At 30.0% G+C, this 21,308-nt stretch overlaps 1 protein-coding gene across 1 annotated transcript in view; it reads left to right on the top strand.

The window, feature by feature from the left end:
• LOC143069638 (uncharacterized) overlaps positions 1 to 21,308 on the top strand; it is a 68,450-nt gene that overhangs the window by 15,342 nt on the left and 31,800 nt on the right. Inside the window, exons 6-9 of the mRNA XM_076244380.1 lie at positions 2,133 to 2,222; positions 3,530 to 3,644; positions 4,016 to 4,069; positions 7,917 to 7,978. Coding sequence (XP_076100495.1) covers positions 2,133 to 2,222; positions 3,530 to 3,644; positions 4,016 to 4,069; positions 7,917 to 7,978 — 321 coding nt within the window. The remainder of the gene's footprint in view (positions 1 to 2,132; positions 2,223 to 3,529; positions 3,645 to 4,015; positions 4,070 to 7,916; positions 7,979 to 21,308) is intronic.

Raw genomic sequence — 21,308 nt, 5'->3', positions numbered from 1 at the left:
TGGAATGATTGTAAGGTGTACATGTCTAGCGGGCAGATGTCATCTGACCTTGACCTCATTTTCATGGTTCAGTGGTTATAGTTAAGTTTTTGTGTTTTGGTCTGTTTTTCTCATACTTTATGCAATAGGTCTACTATATTTGTTGTATGGAATGATTGTAAGGTGTACATGTCTAGTGGGCAGATGTCATCTGACCTTGACCTCATTTTCATGGTTCAGTGCTCAAAGTTTTTAAGTTTTGGGTTTTTTTATCTAATATTATATGCCAAAGGTCAACTATAAATAAACTAGAAATATATTATGATCTATATGTCAGTCCTGCAGGTTTTATTTGACCATGACCTCAATTGCACGGTTCATTGCACAGTGTTAAGTTTTTGTGTTTTGGTCTATTTTTCTTAAACTATAAGTAATAGGTCAACTTTATTTGTTGTATGGAAGCATTGTTAGCTGTACATGTCTGCCTGGCATGGTTCATCTGACCTTGACCTCATTTTCATGGTTCATTGGTCTTTGTTTAGCTATCTTGGTTAATGTTAAGTTTATGTGACAGTTGTAATAAAGCTTTATACTTAGGACTATCAACATAATATCAATGATTAGTAAAGAAGGCGAGACATTTCAGTGTGTGCACTCTTGTTACGGCTTGTGATGAGTTAATTATTAATCCATGAAAGTGTTGATCGTGTACAAACACTGTTAAAAATGTCTCTAATCAGTTGTGTAGGGTTCACCGCAGGTTACTTTGATTTTGTGTTTGTTTAAAAATATGATCTGGTCAACAATTTCAGACAAAAGACTGTTTAACTCTCTATTTTTTTGTTACAAGGAGGGCACATGAAAATATTCCCCGGAAAGGAAAGGACGTTGCTGGTACTACTATAACAGAAAGTATCCTCAGGATAAACATATTTATGTTGTTAATTGATTTTATTGAGTATTACAAAGGGGAAAATTCAACAAAACTAAAATTGAGTGAAAATGTGAAGAGAACTATCTCAAGATGTATAAAAGCAAACGAGTATCCGAGTACTAAAACTGTACCTGAGTACTCAGCCTTCCGAGCAAGTACTCGTTGCCATCCCTACTTAATATAGATGAAACAGAATTTTCAATTAAAAAAAGACTGATATGAAATCAAATATTTCCAATTAACAGTTGAGATTGGTGTTACAATCAGAGACATATAATATATTACTGTATTATATTTCTCTGGTGTAATCTTACAAATAGGATTATCCTCATTATAAAAACTATAAGTATTTTATCATTTCATGGAGTTTTAGATTAACTTGGTGTCTTTTTACAGATGTCATATTTTCATTGTAAGATTTATTTTCCAACACCTTTCTCCTATTACAATTTCCATTTTATGGAGCTTAGATTATCATTAAGGTTTTTTCATTTTACCAATATCATATTTTTCCATCAGCCATCTCTAGTTACAGTTAGAACTTCGAGACAATGGCACTACACATTCACTTACTGTAATCCTGTTTTTGTTTTCTTATTAGACATAAGCTTCTTACAATCAAAAGATAATATCGAAAGAAAAATTTTTATTAATTTTTTTCCTAATTTCTCTTGAGCCTGCCATTAACAACAAAAGTAGGGGAGACACTGGGTTCCTTGTAACCCTTACAAATGTTTTCTTTATGTTTGCCCCATCATTTCTATATGTGATTGTCAAAAGCCTGTGCTTAAGTTGTTGTGGAATTTTTCTGTGTTTAGTGTTTTGCTTATTGTTGAAGGCTGTACTGTATTTAGTTGCTTCATTGGATTGTTTTCTCATTTGCATGCATGCCACATCTCCTTATTTTAAACTAAACCTTCCCTATTCTTTATTTGCCTATGATAAATTTTTACCCTTGGTCTAGATATATATATATATATACTACTTCATTTTTTAGTTTTTTTAGCAACAAATGGCTAGAAAGATGAAGCAAAACAAAAAAAGCTGCCTATTGAAAATCTTAATTATATTCCTCTCCAACAGTTTTTCCTTTGTTTGTGTTTTAGTCTTAATTAAACAAGCATTTTCTTGCTTTTGAATTGCTTCATATTTTGTCTTTCTCCAGCTTTTGCAGCTTACTATACAGAACGTAATTTTAAATATTTTATTTTTTTTGTAGGAGAAAATAGAAATGTTAAAACTGCTTGGAGCAGATGTGCGTCCGGTTCCGGTTGTGCCATGGACAGACCCAGACAATTACAATCATCAGGTAGGCATTTTATATAAAAAATGATTTTATCAAGTTTAGTGATCTTGAATTATCTCCCTTGTTTAAAAATATCTTTACAAAGACACTCCTGTTAGTCACAATCTGGTCATCTTTTGTGGGGGCGGGGGCACATGGTTATTTTTTCTGAAGACAAATAATTTTTCAAGTTCATCAATACAAACTATACTGTATTGTGGGAAGTGGCGGGGCCCATGGTTATATTTTCTGTAGAGGTCACAGACAAATTTTTCAATTTCATAAAAACAAACTACTTTTTAAATGTGGGATGTTTCTGTGAAGAGTTTATTATTGCTTATCTTGTGATGATCTTTGCCTTATTAAGGTAGATCAATCATAATTATAATAATTATCAAAGTAATTTTATTGTGATTCAGTTAGTCTAATTATAGGTTAATCATTTTTTTTCAGAATATGTGGTTTTTAAAAAGAGGGCTATTTTTGAATTGATTTTAGTTGTTTTCAAGACATTGAGAATACTATTATAACATGAAATCTTTTCTGTTCTTGAGGAGTGAAGAAGTTCAAAATACACATTTGTTTATGATTAAAGGGATGTGTGGGACTGTGGGGTACATATCAAAAATACATCAACAAAATGGCACTAACAAACCATATAGAACTAACTTTTGTTTTTTACAATAACAAAAATAATATTGAGTTCTGAAAAGGAGACAGATTTCCTCATCTTCAATCTCAATGACCAAGAAATTTTCCTGATTTTTGAATGACCATTCTGATATCTGATATCTTATGTAGCTTTATCTCAAATATTGGTTTATCATATCAAATGGAAATATTAAATGCTGGCAATAATTTCTGAATACAGTATACATTGTACATCCTGATTCAACAGTCATTTGGCAGTTCACTTTGGAATGATTTCTATTTTTTAAACATAGTTAAGTTTACTTTAAAAAAAATATATTTTAGTTTGTGTAAATCTTGATAAAACGATAGTCTTTTGTTGTTATATATTTGAAACCCTGTAACACCTTAGTCAGGTGGTGCTGTAAGGGTGATGTTAAATCCTAACTATTGAAAACATAAAAGTTTACTTTAGAAAGCTGTTTTTACTGATTTTTATTTTGCATGCTCATTGTATTTTATATTTTGTTATTCCTTGTAATAAAGTGGTTTTTTTTTATTTATCTTTCCGTTACTACTGTCAACTTTGAAATCTTGAAAATGTAAAGGTTTTTACATTCTTTTTTCAAGAGTGTTTATTTAACCTTGCCTTAAATGGTCTCCAATAAAAGTCATTTAGATTTTTTTTATTGTTTTGAAAGGCTAAAAGATTTGCAGAGAGTATAGAGAATGCTGTTTGGACCAATCAGTTTGATAATACAGCTAACAAACGAGCTCATTTAGAAACGACTGGTCCTGAAATCTGGCAAGAAACAGGTAGGTTGGATAGATAAAATTGAGAATGGAATAAGAATTTACATTCAAATTGTTTGTTGGTTTGCTTCTTTTTTTAACTCTGCCAAAAATATACGTCTTATTTTAGGGTGTTGTCCGTCATTTCTTTTTTTCAGCTAACATGAATTTGTGATACTGTGAGTAGGGCATGACTGTTTTCTGTTATTCTTAGTTTTTTTCAGATTCATTTTTGTTTGTTTTTTCCTATGAAAGATAGAGAAACCAAAATTAAAATAAAAACAGGTATGACAGGTAGTTTTTGTCCTTTCCATCTGACAGAACATCTTAAATGCTTAATCCACCTGATTAACATGACATATCTTTATCCTTAAGATGAAATATATTTTTTTCAGGTGGTAAAGTGAATGCTGTTGTGTTTGGTACAGGAACTGGGGGAACTTTGGGAGGTAAGCTATTAACTTGTTGTTGTTAATGTCTATTAATGTTTGACAATGTCTGTTAATGTTTGACAATGTCTGTTTATTGTTGACAATGTATGTTAATTGTAATATCAGTAATGGTGGATCACAACCTTACTAAAATATTGGTAAATTAAAAAAAAAAAAACATAACATATTAACATCTAAATAAAATATAAAGGAAAAAAATGATATTCCTGTGTTTCTTTATTTGATACTTTTTCATTGATATAATTTTTATACGATCGCAAAAATTTTAATTTTTTGGTCGTATATTGCTATCACGTTGGCGTCGTTGTCGTCGTCGTCGTCCGAATTCTTTTAGTTTTCGCACTCTAACTTTAGTAAAAGTGAATAGAAATCAATGAAATTTTAACACAAGGTTTATGACCACAAAATGAAGGTTGGGATTGATTTTGGGAGTTTTGGTCCCAATATTTTAGGAATTAGGGGCCAAAAAGGGCCCAAATAAGCATTTTCTTGGTTTTCGCACTATAACTTTAGTTTAAGTGAATAGAAATCTATGAAATTTTGACACAAGGTTTATGACCACAAAAGGACGGTTGGGATTGATTTTGGGAGTTTTGGTTCCAACAGTTTAGGAATAAAGGGCCAAAAAAGGGCCCAAATAAGCATTATTCTTGGTTTTCGCACAATAACTTTAGTATAAGTAAATAGAAATCAATGAAATTTAAACACAAGGTTTATGACCACAAAAGGAAGGTTGGGATTGATTTTTGGAGTTGAGGTCACAACAGTTTATGAATTAAGGGCCAAAAAGGGGCCCAAATAAGTATTATTTTTGGTTTTTGCACCATAACTTTAGTATAAGTAAATAGAAATCTATGAAATTTAAACACAAGATTTATGACCATAAAAGGAAGGTTGGGTTTGATTTTGGGAGTTTTGGTGTCAACAGTTTAGGAATAAGGGGCCCAAAGGGTCCAAAATTGAACTTTGTGTGATTTCATCAAAAATTGAATAATTGAGGTTCTTTGATATGCCGAATCTAACTATGTATGTATATTCTTAATTTTTGGTCCCGTTTTCAAATTGGTCTACATTAAGGTCCAAAGGGTCCAAAATTAAACTTAGTTTGATTTTAACAAAAATTGAATCTTTGGGGTTCTTTGATATGCTGAATTTAAAAATGTACTTAGATTTTTAATTATTGGCCTAGTTTTCAAGTTGGTCCAAATGGGGGTCCAAAATTAAACTTTGTTTGATTTCATCAAAAATTGAATAAATGGGTTCTTTGATATGCCAAATCTAACTGTGTATGTAGATTCTTAATTTTTGGTCCAGTTTTCAAATTGGTCTACATTAAGGTCCAAAGGGTCCAAAATTAAACTAAGTTTGATTTTAACAAAAACTAAATTCTTGGGCTTATTTGATATGCTTTATCTAAACATGTACTTTGATTTTTGATTATGGGCCCAGTTTTCAAGTTGGTCCAAATCAGGATTCCATATCAAGTATTGTGCAATAGCAAGAAATTTTCAATTGCACAGTATTGCACAATAGCAAGAAATATCTAATTGCACAATATTGTGCCATAGCAATTAATTTTCAATTGGAGTTATCTTTCTTTGTATAGAATAGTAGTTGATAATATATGTTGGAAATTTGCCAGACATGACTATGATGTCATTTTCTATTTTTATTTGCCAATAACTTTATGTAAATAACTTCATTGGAAATTTGCCAATATAAAATGTTGCTGATGAAGCTTTTTTTCCTTATCTTATCTAAAATGTTTTTAGATAATGTATGTTGGACATTTTCCAGACATGACTTTGATGTCATTTTCTATTTTTATTTGCCAATAACTTTATGTAAATAACTTCATTGGAAATTTGCCAATATTTAATGTTGCTGATGAAGTTTTTTTTATTGTTTTATACAATAAACAATGTATATGCACTTTTACTACCAACCAATCTTTACCATTCAGTGATAACAAGCACTTTATTTTACATTTTAATATTTTATGATGTATTTAAAAGAGTAGTTATTGTTGCAAACTCCATTAGAAATTTGAATTGATATCAGTTTTGGAAAAAGGGAAACAGGGATGGGAAAAAAAGGGGGGGGAGGGTTAAATTTTTCTCATTTCAGATTTCATAAATAAAAAGAAAATTTCTTCAAACATTTTTTTTAGAGGATTAATATTCAACAGCATAGTGAATTGCTCAAAGGCAAAAAAAAATTTTTAAGTTCATTAGACCACATTCATTCTGTGTCAGAAACCTATGCTGTGTCAACTATTTAATTTTAGATTTAAATAAGTTTGAAGAAGAAATCTTTAATTGATTTGTAAAATCTTGACATTTGTTTTGTGTAAAAAAAACCCATGTAATGTCAAAAATTTGATCACAATCCAAATTCAGAGCTGTATCATGCTTGAATGTTTTGTCCATACTTTCCCCAACTGTTCAGGGTTCGACCTCTGCGGTCATATAAAGCTGCGCCCTGCGGAGCACCTGGTAATTGCTATATCTATTTTGTTATTTCTCTATGTTGCGATACTGCAAAAATTGCTTTGTAAATCAATCAACTTGAACTTGTTAACAGACTTGAAGACTAGAATAAAAATCTTAACATTTGTTCATTTGTTCTAGCTATTTATGATTCATCTCTACAAGTTCATAAAGGTCTTTTTTAGACTTGCTTGCTCTACATGTGTATATTTGTTTTATCAAATTAGAAATTCAGTCAATTTGTCATACAAAATGGCAGCCATAGAAAATAATTCCAATGCAGTTCTGTTAATTAAAAACTATTTAAACTGATAGAAAAAACTTTCATGGTTCAAAACAATGAAATGAAAGGCACTTAATACTAATACTTAAGGATGTCTGCTTGTCATGTTTGGGAATTTTTGTCAGATTTTCGGAATCTTCTGGTTTTATCCATTTGAATGCCTTTAAAAAATTTCCCCATGAACCCCCATTTTTCTTTTAATAAATCTTTTATATGTATAATTATAAGTCATTTGTAAAAGTCTTATAAAATTTTATTTATTTTTTAATAGTATTTGAGAACTTTAACTGGTCAATGATAAAGCTATGAAAAATCAAGAGAGAACATTTTCCCGCCAAAATTACAAAGGCTAATATCTCGAAAACAAGCACATTGACCCCTATATTTTTTTTGCTTTTTTGATTCCTCAATTTATTCCCTATCAATGCATACTAGTGTTATGAAAAGTTATTTATTTTGAAACTGAGCAGCGAACATCCTTAAGGGGGCTCGCGGGTCTAAATGATTTTTTTAATTTAAAATAGGATTTCTCTATATTTTTCTATAAATGAACTTTATCTTATACTTAATAGAAAAATGAAATAAAAAAATGGGGTCACCGTTCATTTACGCTCACAACATGCTTGCGAAAGAAGCATACATTTTTTGTTAATGTCCTTTTTTTCTGTTGAACTAATAGGAGAAATAGCGGTAATATCGAAATAAAAAAAGAACTAAATTACAGAAATCGCTAAAATTTTACAATTATTTAGTTTATGTACAGCTTATTCGAAAACAACAATAAAAAATATAGGTCACCGATGAGTTAAAAAAGATATTTTAATTTTATTGCCAAAAAATGGCATTTTTGCACCAAAGGGAGATAATTTGGAGCTTTTTAAGTGATATCTACATTTTAAAAGTCCGCTGGGGCCAACACGAATTGATTTTTTGGAATAATTTTTGTACCACATGATAAAGTAACAACTACTTAAGGTAATAAATAAAATCTGTAATGAAAAATTAATATTTATTTTTTTTCTAAAAATCTTATACCCGCGAACCTCCTTAAGGCATTTTATTTATCTTTTAGGTGTTGGTACTTACTTAAAAGAGAAGAACCCCAAAGTACAAGTATATCTGGCTGACCCTCAGGTAAGTTCTGTTTTCAATTAACAAAAAAATATGTTAATTTTTTCGTATGAATGCTGTTTTCAAAGTTGTTAACCAACTGCATTGTTTGCACCCTATTATTTCTATTCTTTTTCTTTTTAGACAATTATTCATTATTCTGATAATCCCATCGAGACCCTCATATGTTAGTTGTTTGTAGAACTTCCTGTGGTTATTTGAATGAGCCAATATCTCCTTTTTCCATTGCAGTACCATGATAAAGTGATCTTATTGTCTGAACATATCAGAGTTATTCCTCTTTGTTTATTATTTGAAAACATAAATCTAGTTGTAAATGGATTGTACTGTGTGATGTTGAAGCAAACTTTCAAATTATATACAAACTGGTCACCATTTTTAACACAAGTCAATACAGGTAATTAATGGATAAATCCAATAAAAGATAGCTTTTTATATACATGTATGTTACATTAATTGTAAATATATGTGAACTAAGATAACATATACATGTATCTTAATGAATATTCAATGTATATTCATAAAGTTTCAAGCAATCAAAAAGAAGGGATGTCCAAGTCATAGCTGAAGATTTTTTTTTTTTGATTGTTAAAAGAAATTTCCTCAAATAAAAAGTATGAAGAAAAAACAGTTGTATGATTTCTTGTTTTTTCACTGAATTTTAACCTATTTCCCAATTGGTATCATGGGCATTTTTTATAAACAACAGGAAACTGTACTAAATCACTAACATTAATATTGCTTTTATGTTTGAAAAAAGAACATCTAAATACTGAAATGTTCAGATGTAATTTGTTTACTTCAGTTGCAACTAATTTAAAGTATAATACAATATAATCCCATGCTGTTCTTACAATAAAAATTCAGTACTAAGATTTAAAGTATTTTGAAGATTTCTGCACAAGCATAAGTTAGAACAACTATCTTGATAACCTTAGAATGACTTTGAATATGTAAATAAGCATTAAATTTACAAAATGGTGAAAATCAATGGCAGAAAATATTACATACATAATTCAAAAGATGAAAGGGGATTAAAATAAGGTGATTTAATTTCTTAAAGGGATATTTTGATCTACCTCACATATGACATGCCAAAAGTGGGAGACTTCTAATTTTCAAATGAAAAATAGTACGCCCTTGAACTGGTGTGTTAGCAAATATGGACAGTTCTTAAAATAGAAAAAAAAGATTTGAGGTAGTTGAACTATTTATGATTCCAATCCCATTAATGATCTCTTTGGCATTTGTAACTTGTAAAGCATTCAAACACCTATTAAGGTAATTATTGAATGTATAGCATGCAATCAATTTTTCTGTGTGTTATGTGTTATCACATTTACTGGAGATTTACAGCTTATTTTCACTTAATCATATCAAATTATCATATGTTAATTCAGGGTTTCCAGTTGTATTTATTTGTAAAAAAAATCATTAGATGAAAATACAGGACATCACAGATTCTGACCTCTATGAATTTCTAATGGGCCTTTTAGATATAGAACTTGACTTGTGGAATGGACATATTATCTATCCAAGATGCATTTATCCATTATGGTGTTTAATTTTTTAGAACATTTCTGGATCAATTAATTTTCAACCCCTGACATGCCTGAGTATGAGTCAGTGATATTTTTAATCTCAGCCTCAGACTTTATGCATGATTGATAGATATTAAAACAAGAATGTGTCCATAGTACACGAATGCCCCACTCGCACTATCATTTTCTATGTTCAGTGGACCGTGAAAGTGGGGTCAAAACTTTAATTTGGAATTAAAATTAGAAAGATCATATCATAGGAAACATGTGTACTAAGTTTCAAGTTGATGTAACTTTAACTTCATCAAAAACTACCTTGACCAAAAACTTTAACCTGAACTTCGCACTATCATTTTCTATGTTCAGTGGACCATGAAATTGGGATCAAAACTATAATTTGGCATTAAAATTAGAAGAAAGATAATATCATGGGGAACAAGTGTACTAAGTTTCAAGTTGATTGGACTTCAACTTCTTCAAAAACTACCTTGACCAAAAACTTTAACCTGAAGCAGACGGACGAACGGAGGCACAGACCAGAAAACATAATGCCCCTCTACTATCGTAGGTGGGGCATAAAAAAGAGAGATATGCATTTTGTTATGGTTTGATCTGAGCATGAGAATACAAAATATTGCTTTGATACATTGTACTTTCTATTCTTGAGTGTTTTATATGTGTCTGACTCTAAGCGTTTTCTCACTATTAAATGATGTGTTTTCCTCAAATCTTATATTCACAGTGGTTATAAATTAGTTGTAATATAAAACTTACTTTGTTTTTCATATTTATATAACAAATTTTTCAAAAGACAGTCACGGTTATTTTTTGGAAAATTTTATTTTTAAACTCATAAATGTCTTTAGTATCATAATTAGAGTGGGGTGCTCATTTTCGCCGGGGACACAATTTGACCGTTTAAGGATTTTGAGGTGTAAAAACTTCAAAGGATGGCTGAAATGGAAGAAATGTACCCGTAAATTATATTTTTATAACAAATATAATATTTTTTTAAGCTGAGACAAAATTGCGGCTCCTACCGAAAATGACCAAAAACGAACAACGATTTTCGGACAATTTCCTGAATAAAAAACTTATTATTTCTAAGTAATTGTTTGACTGAATGCCTTAATTTTGAATTCTTTATACCTTTGAAATGTCTGCTATTCATCTATAATGCAATTGATTTGATAAAAATTGTTAAAAGCTGCGGTTATTTGGTTTTAAATAGATGTGTAAAAACGGCGAATATGTGTCCCCCATTGACAAAACATCCTGAAATTTCAAACACCCTTTAATTTAATTTTTCAGATGATTTTCTTAAAACAAACTGGTTTTCAAGCTTAAGTATATTTTGCATTTGAAGTTATCTTCATATAGAAATATCAGTATACTTCAAAAACATTTAGACCTGAACATAAACTGTAGAAAACATGGAAAGATGTGGTGAAAATGAGCACCCCACTCTAGTTATCAAAAGTACCAGGATTATAATTTTATACGCCAGACGCCCGTTTCGTCTACATAAGACTCATCAGTGACGCTCAGATCAAAATAGTTCAAAAAGCCAAATAAATACAAAGTTGAAGAGCATTGAGGACCCAAAATTCCAAAAAGTTGTGCCAAATACGGCTAAGGTAATCTACTCCTGGGGTAAGAAAATCCTTAGTTTTTCGAAAAATTCAAAGTTTTGTAAGCAGAAAATTTATAAAAATGACCATATAATTGATATTCATGTCAACACCGAAGTGTTATGAATATATATGATGCTTTAATATTATTACATTTAATCATTGTAAAGAAATGTTGATTTGTAACATGTGTAGAAATGCATTTGAAAATTCCTTTTCTTACACCTGCTGATATATTATAAGAAAATGTGCTTAAATATACATGTGAAAAAAACAACATTAAATTCCAATTCATCACAGAGATATTTGTCACAGAAAAAAATATATATCTAACTACATATATAAGATATAAAGGTGTTGTGGTTTTTTTTTCAGAGACAAAATCCTTGTGTTTCATGCACCCCTGTAAACATACATTAAATATTTCAATTGAGTATTCAAATTTTTCCTTAATTGTAATTTTTTGTACAATTATGAATCATATAAATATTTCAAATTTATCAGAAGAGATAATTTGACATATCTGAGTTAAGATATGAAGGCTATAGTGTTAAAAATCAAAATGGAAATACATCATTGTAACTTTTTTCAAATGTGTTTAATTAAGTTTAATGAGAAAATGTCAACGACTGAAAGTGATTGATTTGCAAATGTTATTAGGTCTTACAGTGTAATTTAGATCCGTAACAGTAAAACCTCAAAAGTGAAATATGTGTTTATTCCTCCACCAATAAAAAAACTGGCTGCCCTGATAAGGCAGAGTCCTGAGAGTTGCATTATACACCAACAAAAGACAAGAAAAGTTGTGAATACATCAAAATTGATGGTTTGTTTGATGTATTCACAACTTTTCTTGTCTTTTGTTGGTGTATAATGCAACTCTCAGGACTCTGCCTTATCAGGGCAGCCAGTTTTTTTATTGGTGGAGGAATAAACACATATTTCACTTTTGAGGTTTTACTGTTACGGATCTAAATTACACTGTAAGACCTAATAACATTTGCAAATCAATCACTTTCAGTCGTTGACATTTTCTCATTAACAAAGATTTACCGGGAAAAACTTTTATTTCCTTAAATGATAGACAAACTCATAATTTGTACATGGCCATAGGCCTACTGTACTGTCTTTTATTACTCATAGTAAGTAGTCATAGTATCACATGGTCTTATGATCACATGTTCATTTGTCTGTCATTGTTCATAGACACAACAGACACTTTGCTCAATACTGGGTCAGTACCAAATGGGTCAAAGTTCAAGGTCACATAATGGGTGTAATATATATGTCTATGAAAAGGACCCAGCAGCAAATTTTATATGTGCGAGATCATCTTGAGTAGGCAATACTGTCCAGATAAGGAAAATATTTATAAAAGCATTAAAGATTTGAGCAACAACACTAAATATAAGATGGTAATACACGTATAGGAAGATGCTGTTATGAAATTGTGTTGAAAAAATATTTCTGCTGAACAAACAGCCTTTGATTATCTAAGTGTCAATATGAATTGTTTAAGTTTCTTATGGTCACATGTTCATTTGTTTTTGTCATTCCTTATAGGCACATCTGACACATCTGAAGGTCATTACTGGGTCATGTCAAGATTTATATAAATATCTTCAGTGAAAACATTTATTCAATCATGGTCAAGAAAATAAATAATTCATAATAATTCTTATATGACATGCATATTAGGGAATATGTTGATATGATTGGTCCAGAGAACTTCTGGTAGTTGATCTTTTTGTTACCAATGTAAACATGATGACGGCAACAATAACACCGACATTATCAAATTTTTTTTACTGCACTTTCATCGTTAAATAGAATAATACACCAAAACATTCGTTTGAATGATAATAAGAGTTTTTGCAGTTTACTTTTTATCAGATAGCACATTTCATTGAGTACATATTTTTGCATTTACAAACAAATATATTCATGCGCCAGGCCTTTTCAATGACATAAATATACAATTTACGTGTAATAGAGTTAAGGAGTGTGAAAACATATAATCCCTATCTCCAATTTTAAAGAATTATAAGGATTAAACGCCTTTTTAAATGAATTTATTGGTGTATAATCTGGACATTCACAAATATGTCATGTAAGTCCTTCAGACTTTTATTTGTTTGTGAGTGAATTGGTCGAGTTTATACACCAATAAATTCCTGTAAAAAGGTGTTTAATTCTATATTTTCCAAAAATTTTAATGCTATGACTACAGTAAAACAGATTTGGTGTTTCATCAAAATAAGGACCATTTCAGGCCATAAATTTGCCAACAGGAATTATTATTGGGAAGCAATATAATCATAAGAAAACTTGTTAAATATATCATGTTAGAGCTTTTTATAGACGATTATATGGTACATGTTTTTCTCGTTGTTGAAGGCCATATCTTTACCTATAATTGCTCATGTCCACTTCATTTTAACTTTGGTGGATAGTAGTTTCATCTGCAATTATACCTCATTATCTTATTTTTGTATTGTTGTTGGTTTATGTCTCTGTGATTGTTTTTTGTTATATTTTATAATTAGGTTGAATTAGGCAGGCGGTTTTCTGTTTTTAATTTGTTCACTTTTTCATCCTGTGCCCTTTCATACAATTTATTTGTATTTGTCTGCCATTACAGACCATAAAAGACATTCTCGTAAAATGTTGACGTCATGAGAGAAAATGTCTGACACAGCAATGCATAAGTGTTTTTTGTATGATGTCAATATATAGTTCCAAGTGTTGCATAATATCAGATCAAACGTGGCAGATTCTGTAATAGTGATAATACATTTAGCTTAATTTCATATACAATTCAGGTTTCTTCTCATCTTTGGAAGTTGTAAAAGTTTTTCTCATTGTTTAAGGTTTAACACTGACCCGAATTGTTTACTTTTGAGTCTTATCATCTTTGGCAAATAGCTGTCTTATTAGCAATTATACAACATCTACTTCATTTGTTATAAGAAAAAACATGATTTCAGAAATTATTGCTAGATTTTTTTATTAATGCAAATAACATGGCTGGGTGGGTATTGCAATGATAACAATTGGTGTTTTAGAATCTGTTACATATATATATTTGTATGTAGAGTTTCTAAAATCGCAATAATTAATTTTGATTATTTTTCTATTCTTTAAAAATTGCAATAATCATGATAATTAATACATCCGATAATTTCATATTTACAGTATCTTACTATACAAATCCTTAGAATTACCAAAATATTCAACTATTATTTTTAGTATGTAACAAAAATTATCTAAATTTGTAAACTATAAGAATGAATGAAAATATACATGTATAATTAATCATGGCCATTGCTGTTGTAATTAGAAGAAGCTGTAAATGATCAATACTTTCTATGGAAGGTGTGAAAGAAACTACTCTGCATAACCTTATATGGGCATTACCTTTTGTGTAAGTGTGAACTCATTATTATCTGTAATATTGATCAAAGTATGTTCATTATATCTCTGATGCTGTTTAACAGTTTTTAGACCCATGAAAACAAAAGACATGAAAATTTATTGGCAACCATTGAATTATTTATATTTAATTGGGTTTGAGACTTGAATATTGGTTTTTGTATCTTCATTTGTATTTATTACATAAAAAAGTTTTATGAATATGTCTCTTGAGACCCGTCTATATGAGATAATGTTTCTCCTGAGAGAATGATAAGCTAATTGTGTTGCAGTCGGTGTTTTTATGGCATTCAACAATAGTCTACTGAAATGTGTGATTGAATTATTCATATAATTGCTTTATAAATAGTTAATTACCTTCAATGAATAAAGGGGTCATCTGTGGAAGAGTGCTCTAAGTAGTCTAACTACTGTATCACTAGCCTGTCGACACTGAGGTTGTGAGTCCAATCCTGCTTATTGCAGGTGCACTGGACTCCATTCTTCATTGACCTTGATTGTCAGTTATACTACTGAAATTTGGTGGTATTTCTACACACCAAGCTTTATTCAACAATAAAAACTGACCACCATCCAAATATCACAATGGTTTTGAAAGTGTTGTTGCACATCAATTTATCAATCCATTATGATTATCAAATGTTTTTTTAGTTTTTAAGTTTTATTTGTCAACGATTATACATTGATGCCTTCACTACATATTCTAGAGAGCTGAATGAAGTGGTTTGTTCTTGATATGTTCATTTTGTTGTATAGTAAATTTGAATTTTACTGCAAATTACAAATTTACAGAAAATATATATATGAAATAACAATTTCTTTAAATGTCCAAGCACATGTGAACAATACAAACATAAACATTAAATTATATATAACTAATATATCTATCAAAAGTACCAGGATTATAATTTAGTACGCCAGACACGCATTTCGTCTACACAAGACTCACCAGTAACGCTCATATCAAAATAGTTTTAAAGCCAAACAAGGACAAAGTTAAAGAGCATTGAGGATCCAAAATTCCAAAATGTTGTGCCAAATACGGCTAAGGTAATCTATTCCTGGGACAAGAAAATCCGTAGTTTTTCGAAAAATTCAAAGTTTTGTAAACAGGAAATTTATAAAAATGATCACATAATTGATATTCATGTCAACACCGAAGTGCTGACTACTTGGCTGGTGATACCCTCGGGGACGAAATGTCCACCAGCAGTGGCATCGACCCAGTGGTGTAAATATCTATCAAAAGTACCAGGATTATAATTTACTTGGTTTTAGTGACTTTCCCTTTTTGAATTTTCCTCAGTGTTCAGTATTTTTGTGATCTTTTTATTCACAAAAATTACACAACCTATACTGGATACGTTATTCCACCTTCCCTTATACGTGTTGTTTAATATGTATTTGTGCAATGTCAACTGTGAGATTTTGGTAACTTCTTTAATTTTTATAGAAACCAATGAAATATATGTATTCATATTTATATTGAATATTCTACCTTTATTGAATTTTTTAAAGCTAAATATCTGAATGAAAAGATTCTCTGCCAAAAAGTCATGGGTCTTTAATTTTTTGGTGTCATATGTATATTTGTTGATCCTAAAGATAGAAGATCTATATTTATCACTTTTTGTTCCATTTTGAAAATATTTTTCAAATATCCATCCTTCCGACATGTTTTATATACATGTATATGCTTTCAGGAAAAGTTTTATCATTCATGAGAGAATACTTTAATGGGAAAACCCTGTCGTCTGATAATATCTTTGACAACATTTACTAAAGAATTCGACCAATTTTTTTTGAAGTATCACAAGTGTGAACTTTTAATATGTCATTCAACTTGAAATATGATATAACTTATTACTAAACAAACTGGATGTTATATATATATCAGGAAAGAAAAAGATTAAGTAGCAATTGAAATGAAATAAAACATCATTTTCCCAGTATGATATAAGTATTTTTAGCATAGATATGAGCTGTTTTTGATATTTTTTTTATTAAGGTCTTATACAACTTCTCAATAAATATCTTTGATGGCTGTGGAATTCACCACAGGAGAAAATGTAATGGTAGTTTTTTTTTTATACTGTTTTGATCACAGATGTGGATATTGAGAAGTGCAAAAAGTGCAAGCTGTTTTGTATTCTATGCAAAAAAGAACACAGCCAGTCTTTTTTGTACTGGTATCTAAAAGATAGCACATAGTGTGAGAATTTAAGAAATCTCATTAAATTTATTTTTTTTAGCCTGATAAGAGATTCTCCTCTGTGAATAGTTTCGAAGGCTTGTAAAAATGTTAATTCATCTGAATTATATCTCCTGTGAAACTTTCATTTCTGATGTAAATGAATGATATTTGCATTAATGTTCACATTTGAAATTTAAATGAAGTTTTTATAGCAGTAACATTGTTTAGAATTGAGAAATGATATAATTTTAATCTTACAAGTGTTTTAAATCTAGTTACATCTAATGAATTAAAAAAAACATGTGCCAAGTTAAAGTATTCTATGAAACGATCTTATTTTATTTTGAATCAACTGAATAAGGTTATAATACTGACCATTGGTTCTAGCAGTTACATTAAATGACTTTCTGTTCTTATTAGTTAACTGATTAACTGATTATCAATGTGACTTGCAAAACCATATTGTTGGTCACTTAGTAGCTCCCTTGCCTTGAGTGCTGCAAGTTGTGTGTAGGATCCTTTTAAAGACTAACCAAAGTATTTGCTGCTTCTCATCTAAGAATATAGGAGTAAAAGCTAAAACTCAGAGTAATGTGTCAGAGTTAGGTGATGTGTCTTAATATGGACTATTACCTTTTGACTAGCTCGCATATAATCCAGCTCAGCATGTCAGTCTAATACACAGCATAGTTCATGCTTGTATATGGGGGCAATTGCTATGTTTTTGAACCCTTCTACTTTTTAACATTTATGGAAATGCTAGTTTTTTTTCTTTTGTGCTTGTCACTTCAGAAGTTTACCCCTCCCCTTATTGAAGCCCGCTCCTACACCCTTTATGATAAAAAATTTATTGTCACATACACATATAGTTGTTTGTGACAAAGAATAAGAGAATAAGACATGATATAAAAATAATAACAATGGTCAATATATAGACTTGTCCTGTCTTACAACAAAATAAGGTCCAAAAGAAGAGCCATGTGTATGCACTGACCTCTATAATCAGATAATGAACCTTCAATGATTGTTTTAAATATGACATGTTGTGAGTCTGACATGGTTTACTGTTTATATAATAGGAATTTACAATTTTTTATTTTTTTACAAAAAATAAGTCATACACAACTTAGAAATAGCAAACTTATAGACTTCTGTTTAAGTAATGAGAGTCAGTGGTTTCTTCTTCTGTCTTTTTTTTTTGTTGTTTTTGTTTGACTGGCCAATATGGTTGAAAAGATTGTTCCAAAAGAGGATAACTCTCATTGAAAAATAAGAAAATATACAATTCAAAAGGATATTTTCTTTCGAGGCTTGTGAAAATGTCAGTAACAAAATAGAAATGTGAATTGTTGTTGAACAGCTTAACTACTAATCTAACTTCTTGTCTGTCCTTGAATTTACCATAATGAACATTTTCTATGCACACATATAGGAGCTGATCTGATTTAGTAGTTCAATCTATTTTAATTTTTTGACCTAGCTTTGGTATATCTGTCGCTAGCATATTCTATAATTCTCTGTAGTACTTTGCACTGCATTACATAACTTTAAAGTTTTATGTTTCAGTATGATTTTTAAAGGTGAGGGTTATTTTTTGTTGATGTATAAAATTTTATTACTACATCAATTTACATGCTTAATCAATACAATAAACAGAGTGTTTAGAACATGTGTCTATTTTATAGGTATACATGTTCTGTACTTTTAGATGCAAGAGTTCGAAGTTGCTTTAAATACTCGAAGATTAGGGCGATTTCTATTTGCCTTTTCTCTCTAAAAGACCATTATATTGATGGGATATGCATGATTACCAAAAGAGATAACTCTCCACCAGAAACCAATCACATATAAGTTAATAAATATTGGTCACAGTACGGCCTTCTATAATGAACAAAAAGTAAAATAACTAAAATACCGAACTCCGAAGAAAATTCAAAACGGAAATTTCGTAATGAAATGGCAAAATAGACACCTCAAACTCATCAAACGAATGGATAACAACTATCATATAACTTGACATTTTTTAATGTAGGAAATGGTGGATTAAACCTGGTTTCATAGTTAGCTAAACCTCTCACTGGTATGACAGTGGTATGAAATTCCGATAACCTATTCCACATAGTCAGCTATAAAAGGCTTTTTTTCTCTCTCTAAAGGACCATTGTATTGTTTAATTCTAAATGATTATAGAAGCTATAAAAACAAAAAAAGTCCAATTTCTTAACATTAATTTGTTTCTTTCACTCTATTCCATTTTTTACATACGAAAACGCCTGTACCATATCAGGAATATGACAGTTGTTGGCCATTCGTTTGATGTGTTTGAGATTTCGAGAATTTGCCATTTTTTTAGGGACTTTCCGATTTGAATTCCTTAAAGTGCAGTATTTTTTATATTTTTCTTCTTACACATGTACAAGATTAAATTCTGAAGTTTAATCTAGTGGAATTCAAATATTAAAAAGTATCATAATATACATAAAATAAAGAAATATTTTTCTGTTTTCTCATAACCTATAACATGTAATTAGGTCTTTTTAAACAATATGCAATTATAAAAATAATATAACCTATCATCTACAAATATGTCTTTAAAAGAAAAATATCCATCAAATTAGGCTATTTTACTGAAAACATGTTCATTAGCCTTGGGTATATAATTATATAGTATGTATGCTATTATACAGCAATCAGCTGGCCATTACTGTTTGTGACATTCGAGTTATTAATTACTAATTTCGTATGGGAATTGATGGAACATTAGTATAAACAAATCAATATCATATTGTATTTCATTTGTACAAGATGAAAAAGGTGTGGAAAAGCTTCAGATTTATTCATCATAAAAATGTATTTAAACTATTATAAGAAGCTATAGGCCATATTTATACAAAAAAATCTACATGTAAATTGAGTGAAGTTCATTAAAAGGGAATAATTAGCCAACTTCCTTTGAAGGTGTTGCAATAAATATTTGAAAGTTTAATGATTTTGTTTAGTGAAAATTAATTAGTAATATTTTTATGGCGAATTTGATATGACAATTTCCTGGTACAATGTATATGAAACCATAAGCTTGACATATAATGCGATGAGGGGGAAAATCTTGAAAAGAACATCATTGATATTTATACATTGTTTATTAGTTGTATTTATGATGTAATCCAGTATAAATGGTATTATTAAAGGTCCAACATTATCTATTCAATATAAAGTGACGTTGACTATGAACAATTTAATATTAATTTCTATTGCTTGATTCAGATTTCTCTACTTCCTCATTTACTATTTTTAATATTTAGTTTAAAAAGTCAACTAGAAATATTACTCATCATTTAGAAACTCACTTGAAACACACCCTTTCTCTGTTACATCCGCATATATGTGTATCAAGTTCAATCGTATTCTCTTTAACACTTGTTGAATGTATCTCGAAATGAAAACTGGCACTCATTAAATACCCTTTATTTGTTCTTGAGGGCCTCATTAGCCAAGTGGTCAAAGTATATGACCTACTGTACTACTAGACTGTCAACACCGAGAGTGTGAGTTCCAAACCTACACGGGACAAGTGTACTCGACTCTTAATTTATTAGAATTGCTAGTTTTCCTACTAAGTGTCGGTGTAACTTTCAGGACACTCAGCCCTCTTCCAATTTAACAAACCGTTAGCCTCGAAATATTACAATAGTGTTGAAAGTGGCATTAAACCCAAATCAATAAATCAATCATTTTAGGTGTCTTGTATTATATATGTCTGCTTAAATAAATTGAGAATAAAGAAATTTTAGAAACTTTAAGATATCATTGGTCCAGGTACAAGCGTCTCAGTATACCGAGAATAAAAAAAATATTGACACCAAGGTTATGTCCCTTAAATGTCTTTGTCCAAAACAGGTACCGGGATCAATGAAATTATCATGATAATGCTTGCTTACCTGATAATCAATTGTACAATAAAATCATCATGGGAACCACGATTTAAATTGTATATTTGAACCAGACGCGCTTTTTGTCTACAAAAGATTCACCAGTGACGCTCGAATCACAGATATACATAAACAAGACTTTGGCATATATTGAATTTATCCTCATATCATATCTTTACCATGTTTATTAATATAAAGTAAAGTAACAAAAATACTGAACTCCGAGGAAAAATCAAAACGGAAAGTCCCTAATCAAATGACAAACATGAAACCTTAAACACGTGAAACGAATGGATAGCAACTGACATATTCCTGACTTGGCACAATCATTTTCTTATGTAGAACCTGAACTTATAGCTATCAAAACTCTGACTTGTATTTTTTTTTATTTTGGTATCAATGTGTGAACAAAACAAACATATATAATGATAAAATGTCAAAAATAGAGGCAGCAGTCAACAGTGTGTTATATTCTTAATCACAATAAAAACCACAATTTAACAACACCCTTAAACTGAAAAGGAGACGTTATGAAAAGAGCAATCGTAAAGGTTCTGAAATTGAAAAAAAAACATTTATGCTTTTAAAATTGTCTTGTCCTCATGT

This window comes from Mytilus galloprovincialis, chromosome 3 (assembly GCF_965363235.1).
Source record: "Mytilus galloprovincialis chromosome 3, xbMytGall1.hap1.1, whole genome shotgun sequence".
Lineage (NCBI taxonomy): Eukaryota > Metazoa > Mollusca > Bivalvia > Mytilida > Mytilidae > Mytilus > Mytilus galloprovincialis.
This window is presented reverse-complemented; position numbering and strand designations above follow the sequence as displayed.